Genomic DNA, 19,917 nt, shown 5'->3' on the forward strand with positions numbered 1-19,917 from the left:
CACACTACTGTACCTTTACCTCCCTAACCCTTCACACACTACTGTACTCTTACCCTCCTAACCCTTCACATACTACTGTACCCTTACCCCCCTAACCCTGCACACACTACTGTACTCTTACCCCCCTAACCCTACACACACCACTGTACCCTTACCTCCCTAACCCTTCACACACTACTGTACTCTTACCCCCCTAACCCTGCACACACTACTGTACCCTTACCTCCTTAACCCTTCACACACTACTGTACACTTACCCCCCTAACCCTTCACACCCTACTGTACCCTTACCCCCCTAACCCAGCACACACTACTGTACTGTTATCCCCCTAACCCTACACACACTACTGTACCCTTACCTCCCTAACCCTTCACACACTACTGTACCCTTACCCCCCTAACCTGGCACACACTACTGTACCCTTACCCCCCTAACCTGGCACACACTACTGTACTCTTACCCCACTAACCCAACACACACTACTATACCCCTTATCACTTATTTTACACTCATACTGCATGTTACATTTTAAAATATTAAGCAGCGTAAAGAAACATGTGAAGAAGATATATTTGTAGGAGGGCACAAATGTATAGTTTGCACCTAAAACAGTAGCACTGGCCCTGGGTATGTGTCTAATATGGACCTCATAAGGACACATCAGTTTTCACTGTTTTTGCAGTGTCCCAATAAGTACAGTATATTACATAGGTTAGTCTGCCATTCTTTGTAATAGGCAGACATATGTCACACAACAAATGTCACTAGTTCTCATAAAGCAGACACGGACTCTTGACTATGAGTGGAACTGATTCCGGTATCTGAATCTGTGTCATTTTGTAAATTCATACTAGACAATGCAATAGAGATATCACCCAATTTTTTACTACTACCTAAAGGCATGTTGTATTGTTGTTGCGATCTCTTCATATCACTTACACATAATGAATTTAGTTCTTCCTTCAGTGTTTTGTATTCCTGTAACTGTCTATGTAGCAGTAAATCACTTTGCTGGAATTCTTTCTGAATGTTGTTGAAGAGAGAATGTAATTGTAAACCAACTTGAATACTCTCATCTATCTCTTGCCAAACCCTCTCTAAAGTATATGTTTCCATGTTTGTTTTCTGCTCTTCATCACCAATATACAAGTCTCTATTTTGTCCTGTGCATATAGAAGATATCTCCTCTTTAATTTCATCAGATAACATTTCAATAAGCAGGTGATGATTAATTAATTCTTCTTCAATATGTTGTAGTTCTACAAGGCTATCCTTATCTGGTAAAAACTTATTTTTCTTGAGTCTCAAGTCATCTGCTATCAAATAACTTTCATGAGTGAAGTGCTTTTCAATGTCCTCTGCTCTTTCCAACTGTTGACATGTTTGATGTTCCTTTATCTGTTCATCCAGGTCTTGTGCTTTGTCTGTCTGCTTAATAATATGATCTTGATAAATTAAAACTTGATTGGGTCTCTTTATACTGTGTTTTTCTTGGTGATCCTTGTCTCTTTTCAGCTTTTTCAATTTTTTGAAAGTATTTCTTACAATCCTTTTCTGTTTATCCGGGGGAAAAGCCTTGACAAAAGCTTCTGTGCTATATTTCTGATGATTCCTGTATTTGCCAGGGACTATGACATTTTCGTTAGTCCTCCACATGGAACAAGGATGACACGTACTTGTTTTCAAAAGAACAAATCTCAAATTAATTTGTTCTGTACCCCAAGCCTGCCAAAGCTTTAATATTTGTGTTGATGGTGGCAAAATGCGTTTAAAATGTTTCCATTTTTCCAATATACTATACTCCTTGTGATGATCCAATAGAAAACAACTGCTTCTAGTTACAGCTTGGTGTTCTTCAAGAAGTGCTTTTATTACTTCTGCACTGGTTGTATGCTTTGTCATTTCACAGACTATTTTTTCTTCTTGGCCAACCCATACAACAATCTGTCTGTCTTCATTGTCCATTTTTGTATTGGTTAATCTGCAGAAGTAAAGTCCAAAGGTTAAATAATGTCTCTACAGTATAAGGTCAAAAACAGAATCTCTGGTGATCTATATAATAATTGACAGTGATAATGTATGTTTTATCTGGAAACCCCAAAATCACAAAGATTATGGATTTCACACAGTATCCTGTACCCATAAATATGGGGTTTTGCTATGGTAAAGTAAGAATAGTAGCAACAATTTATGCAATATAATGTCAACAATTTACAATTAACTTAATCAATATTAGAGATATATAAACATACTAATTTGCTATTTGTTTTAATTAAATCTACTTCCAGCATGATTCACTAAAGACAAGAGCACTGTTCCAGTACATATATGTTTATGTTCCATACTATTCTGTGTGGGCAAAAAGAAGCATTGAATCTAAGAAATCGGTATGTAATGCCACCTGATGTAATGCCGGTGGACAAATTACTGATGCTGGAAGCTCGAACTGCCAGGATCCCGACTGGGGCAGGTAAGTACCCTAACCCTCCTCTCTTCCCCCTTAACCCTAATGCTCCCTAAGTGGTGCCTAACCCTAACCTCCCCCCAGTGGTTCCTAACCCTAACCTCCCCCCAGTGATGCCTAAACCTAATCCCCTTTTCCCGCACCCTAAAGCTAACCCTCCTGGGGTGGTGCCTAAACCTAACCTCGCTCCAGTGGTGACTAACCCTAACTTCCCCCAGTGATGCTTAAACCTAACCCCCACCTACCCACACCCTAAATGTAACCCTCCTGGGTGGTGCCTAACCCTAACCTCCCCCCGGTGGTGCCTAACCCTAACCCCACCTTCCAACACCCTAACCTAACCCTCCTGGGTGGTGCCTAATCCTAAATCCCCCACAGGTTTCCTAACCTAAACCCCCCCCGTGGCTAAGCACTAACACTGCCTAACTTACCTTCTTTCGGGAAGCCATCTGTTTAGATTCCAGCATCTGAATCTAGATGGGCGTCGGGATTTCAGTGCCTGTCTTTAGTCCCACATCAGGATTTAGCCACCGGGACCTAGTCAGACGGCTTCCCGGCCATCAGCATTTTGACTGCATGCCAAATCTAATGTACGTAGAATCTGAGTATTGTACATGCTACTAGTTATTTTACATTTGTTACACAGGCCTGGGTTTCTTTGAAGGAACTAGCTGGGGCTCTGGCCAGCTGCTGACAGGGACAGATGCTCCCCTTCACAGTATAAAGTATATTTCATGCATTTTTTGGAAGGGGTGTGGCCAAGCATTATGGATCAGGCTCCACCCCTCATATCACCTGGGTCCACCATATGTCTTGACAGCACTGCCCCAGAATAAAAGAAATATGGATGGGAAAAAGGTATGGCATGAATTGAGTGAAACATGAGCTGGAATATTTAAGTGTGATATATTTTGTTCTGATTTTCCAATTTGGAATTACATAATTATATATGTTACTGTGCTTATTTGTTTTGCTTTCTTTCTATGTCACATAACAAAACTAAATAGGAGGTTTGGTGAGATCACAAATGTCTTCCAATTGCATATAATAATCCTCCTGTAGTATATGTTGTAAATAGAAATTATATGTAAGATACTGTACATAATTTAAGAGATCATGTAAGGAACATTTTATTAAGAATAGACAAATGTGTAGATACAATACTGTAATTGCATATTAAAGTGACATTATTAAAGGGATTGGACCATTTCTTGTACATTAAGCTAAATGCTGACATTCTTACCATTGATCAACACAAACTACTTTGCAATATTATAAAAAAAACGCAGCATAAACTCCAACTAACAAGTTGAATTTGATGGAAATTTCAAACTAAACAATAATATAACTATTTAATTGTAAACATTTTTTAATTAATAAATATAAAATCCAACTGACTAATTATATAAGTATTTACCTCTTTTCATGAGATACACTTAGATATATTCCAGTGCAGTCAGTAGTCTTCAGAGGTTACATAATGACTGTATTTGACTCTACTGGGCAATTCAGTTTTTGGTGATGTTCGGCTGTGTACATCACTGGGAATTACACTATCCCCAACATTGCACATTTTCCTGTGCACTGCTATGGTCTGCAAGTGAAAAGGTGTGATATTATTGGCCGCAAGGTGCCGGCATTCCAACTGTTTCTGTGGCACTTTGCCCCATTGCTTCTAATTAAATTGCCTCTTACTGTACATGTGTATAATTAAAGTGTTTCAATTTATTTAAAAGTAAATACTCTGTAAGAGGTCCACTATTGGTTAGCTCATTTCCAAACAAGAACTTCACCATGAACATACTGTATAAACCAGATGCACAGTTATTGAAAGCATCAATCAGGTTAACAAATTAATAGGTTTTTCATACTTCATAGAGCACTGTGAAATCCATGATAATGAAACTGAGAAAATATGGCACAATTGTGAACTTATTTAGAACAGGTCATCCTTCAACGTGAACAAGAAAACTTGTTAGAAAGGCCACAAAAATACCTAAGGCAACTCTGACAGTCGTATAGTGCAAAAAAGGTAGAAACTGCCCTGGACACTTCACATCTATGAGCTTCAAGGGCCAAAAATTATTATTGAGCACAATATAGAGTTTGCCAGAAAATATATTGTAGACATATTAACCAAATGGAGGTAGATTATATATTTTGCTGAGACCTAGGAGGAAATGTATTAAAACTTCTGAAGAGTGGAGAAGTTGCTCAAAGTTTCTACCTAATATTTTATAGAATGTACTTGATACATGCTAGCCGGATGCTGATGGGTTGGTATGGGCAATATCTCCACTTATTCTCTTGTTCCCTTTTTAGAAGGTTTGATGCATCTCCCCACAAAATTGAACTTCTTGACTTCAATACTGGACGCTGTTTCGGAAGTAGTGAAACACTAGACCTACAATGTAGTACAGTACATGCTTAAAAGCAAAAGTTGTGTATAAATGCATAGTTTTTACAAAAAAATGTTGCCGGATTGTCAGCACCCTATGAAAGAGCTGGCACATATTAGTATTTCTGAGCAATGGAATTTAACATTTTGTTTCTTTACATGACCAAGATAAATGGATATATTTTTGAGTTCTTACTATCAATAAACATAATATTGTACATGAAATGTAGAGCATCAGACAGCAAGAGAAGATGGTTCCCCACATAAGGTACATTTCCTCATACAATTATCCTTTTTGCACTTATACAAGATGCATGGAACAACTTGGACACTACGCCACAGGTAGCGATTCCCTGACCTTTGTATTTTTCCCTGAATTTAGCGTCTTATTTGCATTGTAGCCACAAAGTCGGATATAGTGTACTAGACATTTAGAATTAGTAATTCTGTTGCAAATGAACTGGTATAAATTTGCAGATTAAGCACAACAATTCGTGATGTGAATCATGGTGCAGCTCGCTCCTATCGGACCTTTGTCTTTTGATTTTTACAGAGGATAGCTTCTGAAGCACACAAAGAAGCTGCATGCAATGGCAGCACCAGTGTACAGGATACCCGTGCATTATCATTTTGTCTTATTAGTGACTAAGATACATATTTTGTGAAGAAATCTGTGGTGAGACTCCTGGCGTGACTTAATTGGAAAATCAGTGGCATGATAAACGGGGTTATTTGGTGATTTGCGCATAGGTAAATGTGGACACATCTGGAATATAGTAATTGGATATTTCATTATATTTGTTACTTTCTAAAAATACTGGGGGCCCCTTTAAAAAAAATTATGAGACCCACAACTTTTAGTTATGGCCCTGACAGTACTTATCTATTATCCCAGAATGATTCCAGAATTTCCAGGTACATAGTTACAGCCCTAAGTGGGGTGAATATGTTGCGGACAATGGAGGAGGTGCCCCTTCAGAGCTGGAGCCCGGTGGCAGGCTCCTCTATAGTCTCCCATAGTTCTGACCCTGGTTGTCATCTTGTCATAGCCAATTGCTAGTTGTGGCTCTTTTGCCACTAAAATTGTTAGGGTCGGCCCTGAACATTATTTTATTGCAAGCAAGTAATAAACAGTTTGCTTTAGCCTGTAGTTGAACTATACTAGACCACTTACTTTTTTTCTGTTCTTTTAGTTTGTTCTCCTAACTCTAAATCTGTCTGCACATTTTAATTTATCCATCACCCCGCCTTTGTAACTCAACAAGCTTTTGTGTAATGCTAAAGGATGTCTTTAGGCAATAATGTAAAAAATTATAGACAACAGATATAATGTAATTTTAATTGTTGTATTCAGACATTTTTTTTTCTCTGAGATATTTATGTGTTACTGTATTTTTGCCCCAAATAAAAGTAAAACAAAACCAAATTACACATTCAAAGTTGGCAATTACAAACATGTTCTGGGTGTGAGAATGCTGACTCAACTTAAATAATGTTCAAGTTACAGAAACTACAAATTAATGTTTGTCTTGGTTTAACAACCATGAGCAGTTAAAATGGTGCATTTGAGTCATGCTTTCATTTAGTAGGCCAAGTGTTAATGGGTCATGCAAGTCACTGTTATGGGAATCATGAAGCTTTTAAATGAATTTTCTGCTTTTAGAAATTCATTATGAAAAAAATAAGTATTAATTTTCAATAATCAGTTGGTTAGTTAGATTATTTACAGATACTATTGGGTGCATTCAGTAATTTACAACGTTTAGGGGTAATTTATTTTATATACTAACTACATTTGGAATAAATTTAGGAAAATGCACAGTTGTGACTGTGACAATACTTGCTGCCACTTTAGAAGCTTATATCTTCTTTGATAGTGGGAGCTCAACTGTGGGTGCGGATATTGTAATTTCCTCTAAATCACATATGTTTGAACTAGAGATGTGCGGTTTGATTCTCCAGAAATCCGAATCCACAAAAATGTTGTAAATCTGGACAGTTATGGTTCTAATCTCCTGAGGAGATCCGGATAAATCTTAGTCGCAGTTCTGAGCTTTTCGTGGTTCAAATTCGGATTTTAAATCCAAATTTTGGGTTTTGGATTGCATAAATTACATGATTTTAGCTGTTTTTAAAAACTTAAAAAAAAAAAACAGATCCGAAACCAAAACACTTGAGTGTGGTTTTGCAAAACCATAAACAAAGATGACTCCAGATCCAAAAACAAAAAGAAAACAAGGGGGTCAGCGCACATCTTTAGTTTGAAAAATACTTACAACTTTTTACAACTGAGAGACCCAGAGGGGGAAGTATAGGTGGGAGGTGCCCACAATGTCTCAATTTGCATCTAATCAAGTCTCTGGATGCAGCAGGCTGGTCTACTCGCCCAGCAGTCCAGGAAAAAGTATGCTTTCAAATTACTATAATCACTTTTATTTATTCAGTAGTTTCCACGTAGACATGATTACAAACATAATTGTTTATCATAAACATAATTTTTTTGTGTCATTTAGCTTGCTTTTGCTTTTTTGAAGGTACGGGATCAAACAAAATTATCAGGTATACAGTACCTACTGTAAATACACTTAAGTCTGACTTTTAGCCTTTCAGTGTCAGAAGATTGCTTTCATGTGTTCTTTACAGGAGTGCAATTATGGGGAACTGCTTTACCATTGCCTGTGTACTGAAATCACATAATCCGTCTGTCAGGTGCAGGATTACCGTTTGCCCAGCACTCATTTTGTTATCTCTAATCCTGGTACAGTATCTGTGTATGATAGTCATGCCACAGAACATCCATCTTTAAACTGGCAAGAGCTCCTACAAAGCCATGACACTGCACTATGCAGACCAATCGGAGGAGAGGCTGTGTGCACATGTTATACCATACCATAAAATTAGAGGAGACACAGAAAACACATACCATACATGCCAATATTTTAATTTTTCCTTCTGGGAGCTACAGTACCAGAGGGTAGGTAACTCAAGATGAGAGATGTGTCATCATGGATGAGGACACAATGATGCTATTCACCGCAAAATTAAAAAAAAAATTGTCTGAGGCCACATGGCAAAGTAATCTGGTCTCAAATGAAACGTGTGTTACATATTCAGATGGAGACAATGGAGATGTGCAAAGAATTTTGCTGCACAGTAGATGAGTGCATCTGGGTGTTCCATAGGTGTAATTAGATTTGCCCATTTGTTTGTATCTAATGTGCCCACATATTATTTATAGAACAAAGTGGAATTGTTTTTGCTAACTAGTAAGCATGTCTTTTATATTGAAAGGTGAATTTTCAATGTGAATCTGTGAGCAAAGCTTGGTGCTAATTGGACATGTGTGCACACTGGAAAGTATTGTCATTGAGTTAAACCACTAAACATTATTCATAAAACATATTGGTGTTTTCTTATTTCTTCTGCAAGTTGTTTATCGATAAAATAAGTTATAAAAGATTGACTGAAGAACTATCTTTAAAACAAATGTTGCTTTAAATAAAAAAGATGTGCCATGTTTGACAATGTGGCATGCAATATTGTTCACTGTCGCCAGACACTTTCTGCAAAAGGTGACTAAAAATGATTGGCTTCAGTGTTGTTAAATGGGGTTACTGACAGGAAGCATACTTTGTGCAGCAAAATTACTCCCTCCGCAATCACAATTTTGTCTCACATGTCTCTATTTCTGATAAATCCCTGAGATTTTTTACAATGCATAGTATGTGCGAATGTTATTAAAAGCAAATGTATATAAGAAAAGCTGTATTTCAGGTTTAATAGTCCTTTAAACATCAACATTAAGTAATTAATATTGATGAAGTAATAGTACTCCCATTACCAATATATATATAAGAGATGTGCGGTTCTGTTTTCCTGAAAAACGAAAACACCCGAAATTAGGAGTCGAACTGAGGCCCTGATTCAGAGCCGGACGCTCTGACAGAGCGCTCGCTCTGAATCAGGGCCGTCCCTCTGAATTTAAGAGCGGCCTCCTTGCCGCTCGCATAGCTGTGAGTGACCACCCACAGCTATAGCGAGAGGCCAAAATGATGGTCGCGATGGTCAAGACCATCGCGACCATTGGGCTTGCGACGACACCCTTGCGGAAGGGTCTCATTGCCGCAAGCCCTGGAGTGCTTTTGGCTCTATCAGAGCCAAAAGCACTCCCACTGACATCACTAGTGATGTCAGTGGGGCCGGCCCCAGACGGTAGGCGTTCCCATGGGAACACTTCCATCTGGGCAGCCATGCCCCCGGCATGCCCACCAAAGGGGGCGTGCTGTCAATCACCATCGACAGCACGCCCCCTTTGGTGCGAGACCCATAATGACGGCTTGGCCAGCGTTATTCGGGTCTCGCGCATGCGCACTTAGCCAACATCGACCAGCTTGCGAGCGCTCAACACTCGCAAGCGGGTCTGCATTAGGCCCTGAGTCCCAGTTTGGATCACATTTGGGGTTTTGAGCAGATCAGAGTCCCCGCTCGGGTCTGCTGCAAGTTTGGAACTCAGATTTACAAAATGAATTTCAAGTTTGGACTGCATGTAAACCGGTCCAAATTACATGATTTAGCTGTTTTTTTTATCAATTTTAAAGCAATCCAAAACCGAAACTGAACCATAAAATTTGAGAGTGGTTTTGCCAAAATCAAAACTAAAACACAGGGGTCCATACACGTCTCTATATATATATATAAATATATATATATATATACACATATGTGTGTGTATATATATATATATACAGTATATATATATATATATATATATATACAGTATATATATATATATATTCACACAAGAAATATTTATATATATATATATATATATAATTATATACTATATAATATATATGCAGTGTATATATATATATATATATATATATATATATATGTATAGTAGATACATGTAGTGTGCATTTTCTAACTACAAACGAACCTTGGGACCATAAAATAACATTTACTTTAATACCATTAGACACATAGCCTATTCATTAAATCAATTTACTTTGCTAGGAAAATATACCACCATTCGATCTGTGGAAGTAAATAAGCTGAATAAATTTGCTTAAGGCTGAAATAAATTCTTTAAACTGCATTGCTATTTCCCATATAACAGAAACTGTGAATAAATCATTTCTATTTTCTGTATTTTACCTTTGGAAAAAGGCTGCAATGGAGTTCAAGTTTATTTACTTTCTTCATGTCTTATTGTACTTCCTCATATTTTCATCATGCCTATCCCTTTGTTGCCATGGTCTCCTAGCACTAAGCTCGGTTCTGTATAAAAGGCATATCATTGTCAGATGAGTTATCGTTTTAGTAGTGTTACAGTTTAAATATGCATCACAATCTGGCCATGTTCTTTTTCCTCTGACGCTACGCTATGGAAAATCAGTCATTCATATTTTTTCCCAAAAGTCATTTGTTCAGAATGTTTCCTTATATAAAGAATGTGAAGTTCACAGGATAACTATAACATTTGAATAAAAAATAGATTTCACAGGACTGATACATATTTTGCCAACTCTCCCAATCACTATTTTCTCTGGAGTGTTGAAGACTGTCTGGCCTATGCCACCTTGTGTCAGCGCTTTCTAGTTTCACATAAACAATAGCAAAAGTGGAGTTATAATGTCTACAGATGAGTAGTGACTACCATTATTAAAGTTCCTGAACTGAATTAAACAACTATTATTGTATATTGGATTAAACTTACCTATACTATTAGAGCATATGAAACTGTATAGGCAAATTGGTTATATGGCAAAGTGAGCATACTGGCTATGTAGGCATATTGGCAATGTATGCATTTTTGAACATGCATGTCAAGTACCTGTTTCAGTAGATCAGGGGTGGGGAACCTTTTTTCTGCTGAGGGCCATTTTGATATATATAACATTATTTGCAGGCCCGGTGCAGGCCATGCCCCCCTGTGTGACTTCACGTGGGGGCAGGTGACAATCGCCGGAGATTACAGCAATGCCTGGAGCATCCTGAAGAGGCTCCAGGGAGCGGTAAGGGCAGTGGTGTGACAGTCTGAAGCGTCCTAAGGACGCTCCAGGTGGCATTGTTGCATAGATTCTGGCTGCACTGTGCCATTCTAGGCACCCTGCTAGCCAGATGAGGCTAGCAGAAAAAAGCTCCGAGGGCCAGACCAAATAAATCTGTGGGCCTTATACGGTCCCCGGGCCTGAGGTTCCCCATCCCTGCAGTAGATAATAACAATAATTTTATGTAATAGTATAGAATAATCTGAAAGCATATTTACTCCTCTAAAGATTTGTTGTTTCTTTTAATTTAATCATAATAACAAATATTTTTTGTCTTAATGGCATTCCTATTCTTAATGGCATTCTTATTTAATACAATAAATTTGTGGCATGCAGTGGCAAATGTTTCCTCTTATTCCATGCTTACTTATTCTTTACATCATTTTTAAGCAATTATTGTAACCTTGATAAATGCATTTTTTTTTATAAATGTCACTAAACTATCAGTTTTATTGGCCAGTCAAACAGCACTAATGGGTAAATTTACTAAGATGAGAGTTTATAGAAGTGGAGATGTTACCCATAGCAACCAATCAGATTCTAGCTATTATCTTATAGAAGGTGCTAGTTAAATGTTAAGCAGAATCTGATTGGTTGCTATGGGCAACATCTCCACTTCTAAAAACTCTCATCTTAGTAAATTTACAACTTAATTTCTAAATATTGTTTACAGGACACAAACAAATATGTCATAAGATTTTGAAATATCTAGAAAAGCTGCAATGGATTGGTTTTCAAGTTTGTTGAAAAAAACCACCAGACTATTTTCACTTACAATGTTACTTATACCCCTTTCAGACTTTAGAATGTAAAATTGACATCTTTTTTTCTCAGCCCAACACTGGTAATGAGCAGGGTCGTGGACCCAGGGCTTCGTCCCCGGCTGTTTGTTTTAAGACATACCAAAATCCCGTGTCTATGCACATTCATGTGCAAAAACTAGGGGTGAGCGGGTTCGGATTTCTGAAATCCGAACCCCCCCGAGCCCCCCAGATCCGAGTCCGATCCGAGTCAGGCTCGACTTTTCCCGCCTGACTCGGATTCTGAAATCGAGGCAAAACGTCATCTTCCCGCCTTCCGAGTCTCGCGGGTTTTGGATCCTATATAAGGTACCCACGTCGGCGCCATTTTCTCACTCGGCTGTGGACAGTGAAGAGGGAGGGTGGGAGTTAGGGCTGTGTAGTGTAGTGTAGTGTAGTGCTGCTGTTGTCCACTACTTCAAAGTCCATAGGGGCTGGCTGTGTTGTGCTGTGCTGCTGTTGTTAATAGGGGCTGTGTCCACTACTTCAAAGTCCATAGGGGCTGGCTGGACTGTGTTGTGCAGTCAGTTCTCCATAGGGGCTGTGTCCACTCCAAAGTCCTGTGCAGTGTCCCAGTCCTAAAGAGGTGCTGTAGTGTTGTCCAGGGGGTGCTCTGTCCATCAGGGGTGCTCCCCCCAAGTGCTAAAAAAATAATATATTTTCTGTGTTTGTGAATTGTGTGCGCAGTAGCCGCACGTGCATCAACAAAGTAGTGCCAAGCGTGCGCCTGTGTCATAAGTAAAGGGCCGGCTGGCTTGACCGTTAAAGGGTGCTGTAACCCCCGAAAGTACACTCCAGTCCAAACCAAAAAAAAATTATTTTCTGTGTTTGTGAATTGTGTGCGCAGTAGCCGCACGTGCATCAACAAAGTAGTGCCAAGCGTGCGCCTGTGTCATAAGTAAAGGGCCGGCTGGCTTGACAGTTAAGGGTGCTGTAACCCCTGAAAGTACACTCCAGTCCAAACCAAAAAAAAAATTATTTTCTGTGTTTGTGAATTGTGTGCGCAGTAGCCGCACGTGCATCAACAAAGTAGTGCCAAGCGTGCGCCTGTGTCATAAGTAAAGGGCTGGCTGGCTTGACCGTTAAGGGTGCTGTAACCCCCGAAAGTACACTCCAGTCCAAACCAAAAAAAAAATTATTTTCTGTGTTTGTGAATTGTGTGCGCAGTAGCCGCACGTGCATCAACAAAGTAGTGCCAAGCGTGCGCCTGTGTCATAAGTAAAGGGCCGGCTGGCTTGACCGTTAAGGGTGCTGTAACCCCCGAAAGTACACTCCAGTCCAAACCAAAAAAAAAATTATTTTCTGTGTTTGTGAATTGTGTGCGCAGTAGCCGCACGTGCATCAACAAAGTAGTGCCAAGCGTGCGCCTGTGTCATAAGTAAAGGGCCGGCTGGCTTGACCGTTAAGGGTGCTGTAACCCCCGAAAGTACACTCCAGTCCAAACCAAAAAAAAAATTATTTTCTGTGTTTGTGAATTGTGTGCGCAGTAGCCGCATGTGCATCAACAAAGTAGTGCCAAGCGTGCGCCTGTGTCATAAGTAAAGGGCCGGCTGGCTTGACCGTTAAGGGTGCTGTAACCCCCGAAAGTACACTCCAGTCCAAACCAAAAAAAAAATTATTTTCTGTGTTTGTGAATTGTGTGCGCAGTAGCCGCACGTGCATCAACAAAGTAGTGCCAAGCGTGCGCCTGTGTCATAAGTAAAGGGCCGGCTGGCTTGACCGTTAAAGGGTGCTGTAACCCCCAAAGTACACTCCAGTCCAATCCAAAAAAAAATTTATTTTCTGTGTTTGTGAATTGTGTGCGCAGTAGCCGCATGTGCATCAACAAAGTAGTGCCAAGCGTGCGCCTGTGTCATAAGTAAAGGGCCGGCTGGCTTGACCATTAAAGGGTGCTGTAACCCCCAAAGTACACTCCAGTCCAAACCAAAAAAAAATTTATTTTCTGTGTTTGTGAATTGTGTGCGCAGTAGCCGCACGTGCATCAACAAAGTAGTGCCAAGCGTGCGCCTGTGTCATAAGTAAAGGGCCGGCTGGCTTGACCGTTAAAGGGTGCTGTAACCCCCGAAAGTACACTCCAGTCCAAACCAAAAAAAAATTATTTTCTGTGTTTGTGAATTGTGTGCGCAGTAGCCGCACGTGCATCAACAAAGTAGTGCCAAGCGTGCGCCTGTGTCATAAGTAAAGGGCCGGCTGGCTTGACCGTTAAGGGTGCTGTAACCCCCGAAAGTACACTCCAGTCCAAACCAAAAAAAAAATTATTTTCTGTGTTTGTGAATTGTGTGCGCAGTAGCCGCACGTGCATCAACAAAGTAGTGCCAAGCGTGCGCCTGTGTCATAAGTAAAGGGCCGGCTGGCTTGACCGTTAAGGGTGCTGTAACCCCCGAAAGTACACTCCAGTCCAAACCAAAAAAAAAATTATTTTCTGTGTTTGTGAATTGTGTGCGCAGTAGCCGCACGTGCATCAACAAAGTAGTGCCAAGCGTGCGCCTGTGTCATAAGTAAAGGGCCGGCTGGCTTGACCGTTAAAGGGTGCTGTAACCCACAAAGTACACTCCAGTCCAAACCAAAAAAAAAATTATTTTCTGTGTTTAGCCGCACGTATATATCAAATCGATATAACATAAATGGAGGACCAAACTTTCTCCGATAAAAATAAAATAGAGAAAGATCAAGAACCACTTCCTCCTAGTGCTGAAGCTGCTGCCACTAGTCATGACATAGACGATAACATGCCATCAACGTCGTCTGCCAAGGCCGATGCCCAATGTCATAGTAGAGGGCACATACAATCCCAAATGGCAAAGTTCAGGAAAATGACCTTGAAAAAGACATTTAAATCAGCTGAAGAGAAACGTAAACTTGCCAATATGCCATTTACGACACGGAGTGGCAAGGAACGGCTAAGGTCGATCCCTAGTATGTTCATGACTAGTGGTTCAGCTTCACATGACGATGGAAGCCCTCCTCCCACTAAAAAAATCAAAAGAGTTAAGCTGGCAAAAGCACAGCGAAGAACTGTGCTTTCTAAGAAGATATCACAAATCCCCAAGGAGAGTCCAAGTGTGGTGGTGGTTGCGATGCCTGACCTTCCCAGCACTGGACGGGAAGAGGTGGCTCTTTCCACCATTTGCACGCCCCCTGCAAGTGCTGAAAGGAGCACCCACAGTCCACTTGCTGATATGCAAATTGAAGATGTCACTGTTGAAGTACAACAGGATGAGGATACTGGTGTAGCTGGCGCTGAGGAGGAAGTTGGCGAGGAGGATTCTGATGGTGATGTGGTTTGTTTAAATCAGGCTCCGGGGGAGACAGTTGTTGTCCGTGGGATGAAAAAGCCCATCACGGTCATGCCTGGGCAGAAGACCAAACATTCCACCTCTTTGGTCTGGCAATATTTCTATCCAAATCCGGACAACAACTGTCTTGCCATATGTACCATATGTAAAGGTGAAATAAGTAGGGGTAGGGACGTCAACCACCTAGGAACATCCTCCCTTATACGGCACCTGCAGCGCGTTCATAAAAAGTTACTGTCAAGTTCAGAAACTTTGGCTAAGACCGTAAGCAGTCCAGGGACACCTAAATCCCGTTGTCCTGTTGTATCCAAGCGCCTGCAAACCACACCGTCAACTCCCTCCTCGTCAATTTCCTCCTTAGTCAGGATCGGAAGTAGTCCTGCAGGCCATGTCACTGGCATGACTGACTCTCCTATCTGGGATTCCTCTGGAGGATCCTGCATTGCTACGCCTACTGCTGCCGCTGCTGCTGTTGCTGCTGCTGGGAGTCGTTCATCATCCCAGAGAGGAAGTAGGAACACCACTACTTTTACTAAACAATTGACCCTCCAACAGTCCTTAGCGAGGAGGATGAAGTACGACAGCAGTCATCCTGAAGCAAAACGTATAACTGAGGCCTTGACTGCTATGTTGGTGTTAGACGTGCGTCCGGTATCCGCCATTAGTGCAGTGGGATTTAGACAATTGATGGAGGTAGTGTGTCCCCGGTTCCAAATCCCGTCTAGATTCCACTTCACTAGGCAGGCGATACCGAGACTGTACAGAAACGTCAGAAAAAGTGTCCTCAGTGTCCTGAAAAATACCGTTGTACACAATGTCCACTTAACCACGGACATGTGGACAAGTGGAACAGGGCAGACTAAGGACTATATGACTGTGACAGCCCACTGGGTAGATGTATCACCTTACGCAGCAACAGCAGCAGCGTCACCAGTAGCAGCATCTCTGAAATGCCAGCTTGTTACAAGGCAGGCTACGCTGTGTATCACCGGTTTCAGTAAGAGGCACACCGCCGACAACCTCTTAGAGAAACTGAGGGAAATCATCGCCCAGTGGCTTACCCCACTTAGACTCTCCTGGGGATTTGTGATATCTGACAACGCCACCAATATTGTGCGGGCATTACATCTGGGCAAATTCCAGCACGTCCCATGTTTTGCTCACACAATAAACTTGGTGGTGCAGAATTTTCTGAAAAGCGACAGGGGCGTGCAGGAGACGCTTTGGGTGGCCCGAAAAATTTCTGGCCACTTTCGCCATTCAGCGACTGCGTGCCAAAGACTGGAGCGCCAGCAAACACTCTTGAACCTGCCCCGCCATCACCTGAAGCAAGAGGTTGTGACGCGGTGGAACTCAACCCTCTATATGCTTCAGAGGATGGAGGAGCAGCAAAAGGCCATACAAGCCTATACATCCACCTATGACATAGGCAAAGGAGGTGGTATGCACCTGACTCAAGCGCAGTGGAGAATGATTTCCGTGTTGTGCAAGGTTCTCCAGCCCTTCGAACTTGCCACACGTGAAGTCAGTTCAGACACTGCCAGCTTGAGTCAGGTCATTCCCCTCATCAGGCTTTTGCAGAAGCAGCTGGAGAAAGTGAAGGAGGAGCTAAGACGGAGCGATTCCGCTCGGCATGTGGGACTTGTGGATGAAGAACTTCATTCGCTTTGCCAGGATTCCAGGGTGGTCAATCTGTTGAAATCAGACCACTACGTTTTGGCCACCGTGCTCGATCCTAGGTTTAAAGCCTATGTGGTGTCTCTCTTTCCGGCCGACACAAGCCTGCAGAGGTGCAAAGACCTGCTGGTGAACACACTGTCAGCTGAAGCGGAACGTGACACGTCAACTGCTCCTTCTTCATTTTCTCCTGCAACTGGGGCTGCCAGGAAAAAACTTAGGTATCCTAAGCAACCCGCTGGCGGTGATGCAGGGCAGGCAGGACCAAGTTTGGACATCTGGTCCGGACTGAAGGACCTGGCAACAATTTCTGACATGTCTACTGTCACTGCATATGATACTGTCACCATTGACAGAATGGTGGAGGATTACATCGGTGACAGCATCCAAGTAGGCATGGCAGACAGTCCATACCTGTACTGGCAGGAAAAAGAGGCAATTTGGAGGCCCCTGTACAAACTGGCTCTATTTTACCTGAGTTGCCCCCCCTCCAGTGTGTACTCCGAAAGAGTGTTTAGTGCAGCCGGGAACCTTGTCAGCGAAAGGCGTAGGAGGTTGCTTCCACAGAATGTGGAGAAGATGATGTTCATCAAAATGAATTATCAGCTCTTCCAGGGAGACCAGCCTCCAGAAGGTACAGAGGGACCTGTGGTGGTGGATTCAAGTGGGGACGAGTTAATACTTTGTGAGGATGAGGATGTACACACTGAAGAGGGTGAGGAATCGGTGGATGAGGAGGATGAGGATGACATCTTGCCTCCATAGAGCCAGTTTGTGCAGGGACACATTAATTGCCAGCTTGTTTTGTGGGGGCCCAAACGAACCAATCATTTCAGCCACAGTTGTGTGGCAGACCCTGGCGCTGAAATGATTGGTTTGTTAAAGTGTGCATGTCCTGTTTATACAACATAAGGGTGGGTGGGAGGGCCCAAGGACAATTCCATCTTGCACCTCTTTTTTTTCTTTGCATTATGTACAGTTTGGGGCCTAGTTTTTCAAACTGCCATCCTGTCTGCCACTGCAGTTTCACGCCTAGATGGGTCACGTGTTTGTGCCGCCCACTCGTGTCGCTTAGCATAGTCATCCAGCTACCTCGGTGCAACGTTTTGGACATAAAAACACTATTGTGAGGTGTGAGGTGTTCAGAATAGACTGGAAATGAGTGGAAATTAAGGTTATTGAGGTTAATAATAGCATAGGAGCAGAAAAACCTACAAATTCTGTGATTTTAGCTGTTTTTATGCTTTTTTAAAAAAAAATACAGATCCAAAACACAAAACCCAGAACCCAAAACACGGAAGGGTGGTTTTGGCAAAACCAATCCAGATCCAAAACACGAAGAAAGATCCAGATCCAAAACCAAAACACAAAACACGAAAAGTGGCCGGTGCACACCCCTAGCAAAAACCCAAGTTTTTGATGTAAGTCTGAAAGGGGTATTATTGAACCACTTAACGACAGATCCCCTGACACTTTTAATTAAAAAAAATCTGCTAACAATGGTCAATTTGGAATCAGGAAATGTTCTAATTTAGTGTGGGTTTCTTTCAAACTGTTAAGCAGTCTGTGGCTTAAGGGCATATTTATCAAGCTTGTTTTTCAATACATTATGCAAATACTACAGTTTCTACATAATTTCATCTATCCCTGCTATGTATCATTAGCCAACTGCAGGAGAAATATCAAGCAAAGGGCTAATAATGAGCGCTGCAGACTGCAGTTCCCATATTCCCAATGGGGTCTACAGTATGACTCCTAAATACAAAGCTCTAAAAAAAAAGTAGCTTTTCTGTGCTTGCTCCCAAAGGCTACCACAATGCTCTGATGGGGTTGCTAGCTGCTTTTTGCATATTGGAGGCTTTTTTGGGGGGAGAAGGATCATATGAGAGGGATCTTACAAGTCATTGCATGCGTGCACATTGTCAGAACCTGTGGAGGAGTGTTTAGAAAAACTCCTCCAATGTGCCAATATGTAGTTCGCAGGGACAGCGCTTTATTGAAAGTAGTGTCCCTGTAGAAATTGCCGATTCACAGAGGGAATAAACATTTAAAAAATGATTAATCTCACATCAATGTGTACTGATAATAATGTCAGCACTGCCACAATTATTAATTCACAGACCCCTTAATGTGACTTTGCACCTTTTTCATTAAGTGTATACAAGAGATGTACTGTATGGTGCAAAATGCAAAACCAACTGAATAAAAACAATGTTTATTATACTTTAATTGTGGACTGCTCTGAAAACTTTCACTATTATATAAAAAATTAAATATGTTATTTGCCCTGCACTTGTCACTTATACTATATGTTTTGTGGTTACAATATTTTGTCATACTTATGGAATACTTGAGAATAATGAAGACACATGTTGCTAATAAAGTGTTTTCAATCACTGTACAATATTAACTACTGTAGCGTCATTCTCTTTAAAATGTGTTTGTCTGAGATTAGGATATTTATTGTACAAACATGACAAGGATAAGGCAGTAAAATATCTAAACTTAAAAAAGCTATTCTAATACGTCTTGTAAAATATGATTAAGTCACAATTTTCTGCAGTTCAGTGCAATAGACAGAGGTTGCCAGGAGAGATAAAAATATGGCTTAGTTCTATAGTGTTACAGAGGTACAGAAAGTCTATTAGTGATTTTCAGTCATTAAAATTGAAGATTACCTAGTTCTATACCTTGTCTTCAAGTTTGTCTCAAAGGGTTCCGTCACGATGGCTGCAAAAGTAGAGATCAGTGTAATGGCTTGCTTAGTGAAGGTTAGCTGCTGACTTCCCCTATTACGCAGTTAACTACTGTAAGCAAAAAAGTTTGAAGTTGAGCAACTTCAGCTGCCTTTGAACTAGTGTTCCTGTTACACCTTTGGAGAGCTGCCCAGCCTCAGAATGCAGGAATTATTAGCCTGTGAATCCAAAAGGCGATCATACTTTCACTGTGCTGTTCTTATCTAAAATTTATAAGATCAGAGTCAAATCAGGTTCTGTATTTTACCACTGCTATTTGCTGGGAGCAAGAGTATCTTGCTAAGACAGAGTACAAAATAATATATAAATATATATAATATGTGCAAGTGAAAAGACAGAAAGCCTTTGTATACTAATCACTGAACTTGTATGGTAAAATAATCTATCTGAGTTATTTAATTGCATTGATACAGAATACAGTTTACCTAATGGCAATACAAATGACTTATAGCTTTCTATTTACCTGTATATA

The 19,917-nt window shown here is 41.0% G+C and overlaps 1 protein-coding gene across 2 annotated transcripts; it reads right to left on the reverse strand.

The window, feature by feature from the left end:
• Positions 1 to 466: 466 nt before the first annotated feature.
• RASSF9 (Ras association domain family member 9) lies at positions 467 to 19,440 on the reverse strand. 2 transcript variants are annotated; one of them, XM_088453756.1, is made up of 2 exons: positions 19,380 to 19,440; positions 467 to 1,982 (listed from the first exon to the last, which is right to left on the reverse strand). In XM_088453756.1, the coding sequence occupies exon 2, from the start codon at positions 1,964 to 1,966 to the stop codon at positions 773 to 775; it is 1,194 nt and encodes a 397-aa protein (XP_088309882.1). In that variant the 5' UTR covers positions 1,967 to 1,982; positions 19,380 to 19,440; the 3' UTR covers positions 467 to 772. The 2 variants fall into 2 exon arrangements, with proteins under 2 accessions (XP_088309882.1, XP_088309888.1); XM_088453762.1 differs by lacking the exon at positions 19,380 to 19,440 and adding an exon at positions 10,021 to 10,083.
• Between the last annotated feature and the right edge of the window lie 477 nt (positions 19,441 to 19,917).

The sequence above is a fragment of the Taudactylus pleione genome, unplaced genomic scaffold (genome assembly GCF_031769625.1).
Source record: "Taudactylus pleione unplaced genomic scaffold, aTauple2 ptg000040l, whole genome shotgun sequence".
Classification (NCBI taxonomy): Eukaryota; Metazoa; Chordata; class Amphibia; order Anura; family Myobatrachidae; genus Taudactylus; species Taudactylus pleione.

Excerpts from the sequence above, each read along its gene's own strand:
- RASSF9 (XM_088453756.1), bottom strand. The coding sequence starts at position 1,966 with ATGGACAATGAAGACAGACAGATTGTTGTATGGGTTGGCCAAGAAGAA.